General features: G+C 44.4%; 1 protein-coding gene across 1 annotated transcript; it reads right to left on the reverse strand.

The window, feature by feature from the left end:
- Positions 1–249: 249 nt before the first annotated feature.
- Positions 250–1,007, reverse strand: LOC147986415 (histone H4-like). The gene has a single exon (XM_087544741.1). It carries the CDS (start codon positions 1,005–1,007, stop codon positions 426–428), a length of 582 nt encoding a protein of 193 aa, XP_087400867.1. The 3' UTR covers positions 250–425.
- Between the last annotated feature and the right edge of the window lie 9,482 nt (positions 1,008–10,489).

Raw genomic sequence — 10,489 nt, forward strand, 5'->3', positions numbered from 1 at the left:
AAAGATGGACGATGAGCTTACCTGAGGAAGGATAGCATCTCTTGTACAGATTGCAAGGAGTGCCAAATACATTTGCAAATGAAAGGGCGATCCCGTACGGCTATACGATCTAAAATGAGAAGCGACGAGATTCAAATACTTGAACAAATAGAAGACATATTCAGTGCAGCCATACAATCTAAACAGAGAAATCAAATCAGCCAGTCTTAGAAAAGCAAAACACAAATTCAACAGTGAAGCATTTCGTCATGATTTAGAATTGAACTGATTTCATTGAACACAACATACTTTGGGTATTACACAGCCTACTGAACCCAAGACAGAGCACAACGACGCACGCCAAAGCAGTAAACCCCATCTACCACACAACACATGACACAGAGCAAACGAGGAAGTTGCCCCACTACTGGCACCACTAGACGAATCTAGCCTCCGAAGCCGTAGAGGGTGCGGCCCTGGCGCTTGAGGGCATAGACGACGTCCATGGCGGTGACGGTCTTGCGGCGGGCGTGCTCGGTGTAGGTGACGGCGTCGCGGATGACGTTCTCGAGGAAGATCTTGAGGACGCCGCGGGTCTCCTCGTAGATGAGGCCGGAGATGCGCTTCACGCCGCCCCTCCTGGCCAGCCTCCGGATCGCCGGCTTGGTGATGCCCTGGATGTTGTCGCGGAGGACCTTCCGGTGGCGCTTGGCGCCGCCCTTTCCCAGCCCCTTGCCGCCCTTGCCGCGCCCGGACATCGTCGCTGGATTTGTTTTTGTTTGAGAGAAGAAGGACTCGTGTGGATGTTGAAGCTTGGGATGGATTGGGGAATCGGAGGTGACGGCTTTATATGGGGTGGGGTTGCGAGGGAAGCCCCGAAATTTTCGGGAGTTGGAGGCGGGAGGTCTCTGCTCTCTGCTGGGTCGATCCGTGGGATGCTGGAGTTCGGCCGTTGGATTGCGATCGGAAGGTGGGATGCGGTGGGAGGCTGGTGGTGCGGATCGGTGACGTGGCGGAGATGGGGGCATAAGCTTTTTTTTTAGAGAGAAATGTGGGCTGCTTGACTGCTTGTGCTACAATGATTTGGGCCAGGCCAAGTGATTGGAGGTCGACGAGAATGTTCACAGCTCAGTTTTCAGATGTCATATCGCGAGTCGTGTCGTTGCTCTTCTCGTCTTTCTACTTTCACATGAAAGATTTGTCCTAAGTTGTATTTTCTAAAATTTAACCAAATTTCACAATATCAAATCAAATATATTTAGATACATCATAAAATATTTCAAGTTGTATTTATTTGGTATTGTAGATTTTTTTTATTATCTCCGTAAACTAATATAAGAGCGTTTAGAATACTAAAATAGTGATCTAAACGCTTTTATATTAGTTTACAAAGGGAGTATCTATACTTTACACACGGTGGAAGAACAAAAATATACTTGTGCCACAAAAAACTTCTCTTTGTGTTAGGGTTTTAGCTCCTCGACTCGACGTTGAGACCCCGTCCGCCTTCGTCGTTCTTCCCATGTACTCCGCCTAGGCCGAGGATTAGTTCAGGACCACTGCGCAGAAGTCCGCCATTCGTCGGCGACAGATCGGCAACCAGCTCCTGAAAGCAGGATCGGCGGAGTCTAAGCACGTCGCTCATGCCCTCGCCGCACCAAGTGTCAAGGGCAAGAGTGTGTTTGCAGCCGGCCATCGCCGTCGTGCGAACGCGACATGTCAGGCGGAGGCAACAGCCAAGCAATTGCATCGTGAGCGCGCAGAGATGGCCAAACAGGGTTGTTGTGACCCCTTGGTGGCCTATCACAGCTTTAAGGACGACAACGATGGCGGCGGCAACGACGAAGGTGTCGACGTCCTTGGAGGTCAAGCCTACGAGGTCATTTTCTGGCACCTCGTTAAGTTTAGTTTGCAATAATTAGTTTAGTCAAACTTTGTTAAATTCCATCCTTTTGATGTAAAAATATCAAAAAATATCATTGTTCGGATTGCATAAATTTTGACTGTCTTTTTGAATTGTCCATTCACCATGACCCCCGACGGACTCCTTACGCAAGCACCGACATTATTTTGACAGCGGTTGTGGCAACGAATACTAGAAACGGCATCCATGTTTGTTGGAACCAGCAAACCCGCAATTGGCGTGCTCCAAGTGGCTAGTCGAGCGGGGACAACGACATCACTCGCGGCGAGCAGGTAAGGGTCTTTTGTTGCAACCACCGGTGAAACGTTCTACCACAATGACGGAGCTGCTCTTGAACCCAAATGCTGCAACTGGAGAAGTGGAACGTCGATGCGTGAGCGACGCTACCTTGCACTGGTTGCGGGGCGAGGGGCGCAGGTCGGCAAGCAACGAGGTCATCGGGTGGGGCCGTGGAGAGCATGGCAAAGTTCAGTGCGGGGTGTGCCGGGGGAGCATGGCGAGCTTTGTGTGGGGTAGTGTGGCGAGCTTGGGGCGGGGGTGCACAGGTTGACCCTTTGCGGGTAGGAGAGGACCAATAGTGCGCCTGTGGTCACTCCATTCGGATGGCTGTTACGCGACCGATGGGTCAGTCGCGACGCCTAGCTTCGCCCTATGATAAAAGGTGTGTATGTATATGTGGCCTTCGGTTAAAAATAAAATCATATAAAATCACAATCTCCACAGCTAGAGTCAAAAAACAAGACGTAATTAACATAAAATATTGTTTTCAGCTGAACCAAAATTATATGGATTTTTTAGGGTAAATCATATGAAAAATCTTAACCTATATAAAAAATAAATGTTCATATGTCCGAGAAAATTATTCTTCTTTTTTTGCGGGTGCGAGAAAATTATTCTGGTGACACAAAACTTTTTCTGTGCATAAATAAAATAATGACTATCTCCCATGCCGCATAAAAAAGTATTCACATACATATATAAAATGCTTGCATGACTCAATAAAAATGTTCCCATAAAACTAAATTTCCGTTCATATGCAGTTAAATGTTCACACGTATGGAAAATGTGTACTTAAAAAATGTTCATCCTGTATTTAAAATATGTTTATGTGTATTACGAAATTGCTCATGTGTAATTACAAAAGTAATAACGTGGATTCAAATATGTTCATAGGTTCAGTAAAAAGAAATTGTGATGTAAAAACATATTCATCATGTATTTGAAAAATGTTCATGTAGTGAAAAAAGTTTTCACATGTCTAACAAATGTACATGCAATCAAAAAGTGTTCGCATGTTCTAAATTTATTTTTCATAAAAAGCATTCACGTATTCCCAAAAGATAATTATATAAATTTAAAAGTGTTGGAGAAATATAAAAACATTATATTTGTTTTTACATTGAAAACATAAAAATAAAAAGAGAAAATATAAAATAAACTAAAAATATGAACATTTCAAAACATAAACTTTTTGAAAATACATGATGAATAATTTCCAGATGCACGGAGAACAAATTTTTATACGTGCTGAAATTTGCAAGTATACAGGCTGAATACTTTTTAACTACATGAAGAACATTTTTAAAGTAAAATAAGCCACACAAAATTTCTTAATGCATGGTACACATTTTTCAAAAAAAATTGAATTTGTTTTTAGAGTATGTAATGAACCTTTCAAAAATACAATATAAACATATTGAGAAATGCTGTAAAGAAATAAAATATTTTTTTTTAAAAAAAAGAACCAAAGGGAAACATAAGATAAAAATATATATCTTCTAAGGGAACATGAGAATGGAATAGACGAGCAACAACCCAACAAAACAAACAAAAGATACTAACGGGTCATGTAGAGGCCTCCGTAGTGTCATGTAGCTATAGCTCTGTGAAACAGAACAGGGGCCCACATCCGCATGACATTTTGTAAGTTGTTAAACAAAAGCTCGTGTAGAAGAAATGCTAAATGTGCATCGAAAAGTTTTAGTTGTATACAAAAATGTATAGTGTGTATGAAATAATAGTTAATCATGTATTTGAGAAATATTAAATGTGTATAAAGAAAAGTTGCTGATGTATATGAAAAATACACCATGTGCATGAAAAATATGTACACGTGTTGAAAAAAAATTATTGCTTAAACCTTTAATGTAATAAAGAGCCCTTTTATTGAAAAATGCGTTGAAAAAATGGAAAAATAAACATCGAATAAAACTGAAGAAAAAAGAATAAAACACTAAGAAAAAGGAGAAAAATAAAGTAAAATGCAGAAAGCCGAAGAATAAAAACACAAAAAGGTTACTCGCAGAGAGCACGGAACTGGGCCGGTCCACTAGAGATATGTCTCGCTTATGGCTCCCGTGTAGTCGCGTACCCTCATAAAGAAAAGAGAGCTGCTATACACACGACGTTTTTGGACGATGCATGAACGACACTCTACATCCAGCCATTGAATCAGGGAATAAAGTGCTTCACATCCATCTGATTATGAATCGTGCATGCCGCGTTGCCCGACAGGTATGGACGCAGCAGGCATGCTCACGGCGCGGTCCATTGTGAACGGGGACACAGCGCGCCGTACCCGGGTGGCGCTCGCGCGGCGTGGCGCCGTGCAGCTGCGGGCACGACACCTCACCCGGGGACTGCGCGCGCCGCTCGCGATGGCAACCTGCACGGAGCGGTGCTCGTCTGTTCTCCTGCCAATGGAAACAAAACGGTGGTCGTCAGACGGTCGGCACTAGCTGGCCTGGCTGGCGATGGCATGGACGATACGACGACTACAGCCTCTGTCGGCGTCAGCCGCGTACGCACGCACCTGTGTAGTTGTGCTAGGCGGTTCGGTGCGGCACTGCCCGCCGTCGGCGTCATGGACCGAACACCAAACAAACATTTGGCAGACAGGGGTATACACGCTGACTCAACGAACCGGAGTAGATTTGTGCTCTCAACCCAACACAGCAGCAGGATCAAGTGCTTGTTTACGACAAGTATCGGTGGACCAACTTCAAGGAAGGGAACAGCAATAGAGAATTCGCGTATACCATGGAGATCTTTGTCTTGCTAACGTTAATTCGGCAGCTGGGTGCCATCGATGGGGTGACCGAAGTCGTTCCAACGGCACTGCTCGCAGTCGGTGTCGAGGACAAAAAGAAACCTAATAACCCCTCCGATTCAAATTAATTATCGCAACTTTAATATTACTGTAATGTTGCTTAGGAGTGCACACACACCAAACCGGCGTATAAAAATATAATATAATGGCCAGGCCAGCTGAACTTATCAAACAAACCACGGTTCAAATCGCTCGTTTGTGATCTTACAGAATAGCAATGCAACTATGCAAGGTACTCTCCGCTGGACCTCCGTAGGCGCGGCTGCAGGGCAACCTACTGCATCTTCACTCAAGATTTTTGCGCGTGCGTGTGTTTGTAGGTGTACGGTGTGCCGTACCTATTGGCATATACGCGTGCGTTAGCCGTCGGTTACGGCTCGCGCATCACATGCTTCACCAATATATAATCGCTCGGTCCACCGTTCAACGATACTTATATCAGCTGACACGGATTGTGTGATTTGTCACCGCATATTTAAAATACAGTATACACGCAGGCGCTCATATATACGAGTGTACATTCATCCTTATGAACACACACATACATGAGCATCTCCGAAAGATTAAGCCGGCATATTATCTTGAAATTGACAAAGTCACCGTAACTAATTCGTATGCAACTACGCAACAGAAAAATCAAGTAGATTTGCCCTCTCAACCCTCGTATGGGAGGGAATAAAAAGTTTGCTCATGTGCACTACACGCTCCTATTTTTACTCGGTCGCCCACCCTTCCAAGCAAAAATAAGACCTCTCTTCCCTCGGCCTCGCCCACCCCACCCCTAGCTGCATCTACTCCGGCGCCTCCTCTCCAGCTTCCGCCAGCCACCATGCGCCACCGCCAATCCCCGTAGGACCCGCTGCGCTCCTCCTCCATCCGAATTTGGTCCTCTCTCGTCAATGGTGACATCTAAATTGGCAGATCTACGGCCTTCGCCGTTGGAGGCCGATTCGACGTATCCTAGCCGCCGTCGCGTTTTGGATGGATTTGTCGGAGACCAAATCCCCTTGCCCGAGTTTCAAGCACGTCGATAGATCTCGGATGGGTGTTTTTCAAGTGCGAAAAAGGATGGGGTGAGTGCTTGTTTATATGGTTGTTCTTTGGATTCGCGGCAATTTGTAACTTATTGTTTGCTCAAAATTGTGTATATGATGGATGTAAATTTCAATATTGGGAAGAAGAGTACATCAATCCGTTGATAGCGAGAAATTTGCTAGATGTTCGTGCACTGCTTGCAAGATTAGAGACTAGAGATGAGACTAGAGACAATGCAATGTCCAATTGTGTGGAAGCAAAGAAGACATAAGTGTGCAAGCTTGAGAAGCCAATTGAGAAAACCAACAATATAGACAATGAAGATATAGAGAAAGTATTAATCCAATTAGTGGGAGCAGTTATGGAAGTTGGATTATTAAAGTGTGTAATTGTTCTTGTAGTTTTCTTTGAATCGGTTCTCTTAGCGAAGAATGGTGAAGTAGGTACCCAGGTGTACCAACATGTCGTTCAATAAAATAAAATCTTACAAGAGAAGTTTATTTCAGTGGTTGAGATTGAAATGAATTTGTCAAAAAAAGTTACCCCGCTAAGTTTGGGGCATCGGCTAGAAACGACCAAAATTCAGAGGAAAATAGGGATCGCCTAGAGATGCCCTAAATGCCTTCTCAAATCCAAGGTTAAAAGAGCCCCCTGAAGCATACTTTTTTTAAAAAGATTCAACTTTATTATAAATCTTCATTACAAATAACTCAAACATAATAAAAGTTACATCGAGACCTCGAGAGTACCGAACCACCACCATCGCCATCAGAATGAGCTGCCAATGCGCTATTGTCTTTGCTCCCTTATCGGAGCCGGCTTGACCTTATCGGTGATAGCTGAGAAGTCTTCGTGCATGTGCCCCTAAGGATCAGCACCCTGGAGTCGCAGTCGTCAATGTTGAAACCTTGAATAGATGTGAAGAAACTAACATCAAATCTCATGGGCACGTACGCACGACTATAAACCCTAGCCTCACTGTCATAAGGAGATGCTGGATCAACAAACTCGAGGAGAATTGGAGCCCGAAAGGCAAACTCGATTTGCCAAATTCTTTACTCATTAAAAAAACTTTTCCAAAGTTTCCATCATTTAATTTGCATATTCCATTTCAACTAGATATTTGCACACATATTTGATCCGAAACTTGATAATTTAAATGCACACAATTCAACAACATTTAAAATTCAAATGTGATTATTCAACTTCAAACATATCAAAGGGTTTATATGAAGTAATAATCCAAATACAACATGATAAAACACAAGAATCAAGCACTAGGAAGTGCCTAAGGTGCTAAACAAGATCATCTTGAAGTTGGTGATGAACTTCTCGATTCTCGATCCTTCGATGCGTTGCGAGAACCTCTAAATTAAGATAATTAATGACATAGTTGTGAGGCCATTGACAACATAGTTGCAAGGTGGAGCATCTCCAGTGACATGCCTTTCAAACATTGGTGATCTTGAAATGACATTAAAATTATTATGAGAGCCACACAACCCAAAGTACAAATCCCAAATCCATATATGTTCTCTGATGCAACTATTTCAAGCATGATGGTTGGATATTTGCAATGCCCTTTGTACCGACCATTTCAACCCGTGGGACAATTCTTCCATGTCTAATGCATGCAATAAATTGGTCCAAGTATCCTGGGCCATCCTTGTTCTTCACTGAGACCCATGGACCTCTTGGTGTCTTCATCATTGGGTGCCCTCAAATACTTCGTTCTGAAGATCACGATCACGGTTTGTGTGTATTTTCTAACCCACTCGAGGATTGTATTTTTCCCCAATGCAGACGTACTCATCGATGGCATCTGTCAGGCATTGATAGGCAAACACTCAAAGAGTCGCGACACACTTCGTCAATGGACCGTGCACTAGTTTACCCTGATGGATTCCTTCCTGATGAGAACCAAGGATCATGACCCTCAGCTCCTCCGACGTAAAGCCCAAGCATCGGTGATCTACAACTTTTAGCTCCCCCGACGGTTCCCTCCCTAATGAAATGAGGCATCGTGTGGCCCAAGTCGTCGATGAGCTCATGACCATGACGACCGACATGCGAAGCAAGTGTGGGGTGGGAGGTCACCAGAGGCATGGATGGCAGCAAAGGAGGCATCGGCGTGGACGAGGCCGAGCAAGAGAGACGGGCGCGGGAGAGGAATTCTTTTACCGAAAATGGATTTGTGTTGCTCAAAATTGGGAAGCAAAGAGCACTTCTCCTCAAATTTTTGGTAAGTAACATCTAGAGTGAAGTGCATTCTAAGTCCTTGAATTGTTACAGAGGTGTCACATAGGTCCTTGAATTATGAAAATCGCCATTCAAGTCATTAAAGTGTAATATGTGTGTCATCCAGGTCCTCGAACTATTTCAGAGGTGTCACATTGATCCTCACTATTTTAAAGGCGTCACGTATGTACACAATTATTGCACTTTGAAGGGCTTTCGAGAGTTTGGATGACATTCTTTTTATAGTTCAAGGATCTACGAAACACCTCTGAAATAGTTCAAGAACTTAGGGCACACTTCACTCTAAAATCTACTTCTTCGTTTCATAATATATGTGATGCGTCTGTAATAATTTAAGAACTAGTGTCGAAAACGTTTTTATATTATGAGATGGATGGAGTATTTAGGGGTTCAGTTAAAAAGGATTGACTTCTGTTAGAGATGCTCTGAACTCTGAAGAGCTGGAGCACGGAGGCCAACCGGTGCCATTTCCAAGACTTCGACCCTGTGAGAGCGATTGGTCCACCGGGTGGCAGATCCGAGGCCCACATCATCCGAAGCTTGACAAGGAACCATAGGAAGGCATCACTGTCCGCAATGCTAAAGTAGCCGAGCTTTTCCTTTTGAATTACTGTATTGAAGAAAATAGGTGGTCTTATTTCATGAAAGTAGGTAGAACAATGACTGTTGGGCAACACGCCAGCAGGAGCATGGTTGGTAACAAGTACTTCTACACTTATTAACAGCATCACATATCGAGTTAATTTCTTTTCTGAGCAGACAACATCACGTATCACGCGTTGCAAAGCGAACTGCTTGAGATGGTGTGCTTTATTACCGTACCGTGGACGAACAGATGCCACACGAGATTTCAAAAATGGTATTCCCTCCATTTTATAATGTAGTGCGCCGCATTTTCGAAGATCTAAGACCGACTACAGCGAGAGCAAAAATTATACCACTGAATTTATTTTTGCTCCTGCCACAGTCGGTCTTCTTGACTAAATTTAGAGTCGAACTTAAATCTCGAAAAGTGCGGACGCAATACATTATGGAATGTGTTGGAATTTTGCTAGTAGGCCTTTGGCCCAAAGCCCAACTAAAATTCTGAAATTCTCTTGGACCATTCATGCACACATGTGAGTGGAGTGAGTGAGGCTAAAGTTTAGTCCCACCCCGGAAGTTGAGAGAGAGTTGCACCTCTTTATAAGGTGAGCTCTTCTACCACTTGTATGAGCATGACAAAGAAGACCTACACGCGCTCCTCCTCCTCCTCGCTCGCCTCGCCACGCCACGCCACGCCACGCCACGCCACGCCACGGGTTGCGGGATTGAGCCGAGCCGAGGACAGAGCTATGCACGTTGAACCCCGTCTCTCGAGATCGTGGTAGAATTCATGCTTCTAGTATGTGCCCTAGATGTCATATGTTCATTTGCTATGCTAGTTCGCATGATTAGTTTATTTCCAAAAACCAGATTATAGGCAATTTACTTCGAGTGGTTTTGCTGCGCATCTGAAGCCGCCTGCCTTTAAGGTGGCGCACAAGAGCAGTCTACTGGTTTCAGACCATGGGCTGCTATGATGCCACCAAGGGCAAGCCTGAGGGCGATCTTAATCCAGCACAGCTGGAAGCTTTTGAGAAGATCGATACCCTCTTTAAAGGCGCTCTTCTGAGTGTTCTTGATGACTCCATTGTGGATTCGTATATGTCGTTTGACAACAGCAAGGACATGTGGGCTGCGCTCGAGGCCAAGTTTGGTGTCTCGGACGCCGGCAGCGAGTTGTACGTCATGGAGCAATTCTATGACTACAAGATGACTGATGAGCGCCCTGTTGTACAGCAGGCTCATGAGATACAGTCGCTCGCAAAAGAACTTGAGTACTTCATGTTGGGTTTCGTAGTAATTTCAAAAAAATTCCTACGCACACGCAAGATCATGTGATGCATAGCAACGAGATGGGAGAGTATTGTCTACGTACCCACGCAAACCGACTGCGGAAGCGTTGACGCAACGTAAAGGAAGTAGTCGTACGTCTTCACGATCCAACCGATCAAGTACCGAAACTACGGCACCTCCGAGTTTGAGCACACGTTCAGCTCGATGACGATCCCCGGACTCCGATCCAGCAAAGTGTCGGGGAAGAGTTTCGTCAGCACGACGGCGTGGTGACGATCTTGATGTACTACAGCAGCAGGGCTTCG

The sequence above is a fragment of the Triticum urartu genome, chromosome 2A (assembly GCF_056163025.1).
Source record: "Triticum urartu cultivar PI428250 chromosome 2A, HENAU_Tu73, whole genome shotgun sequence".
Classification (NCBI taxonomy): Eukaryota; Viridiplantae; Streptophyta; class Magnoliopsida; order Poales; family Poaceae; genus Triticum; species Triticum urartu.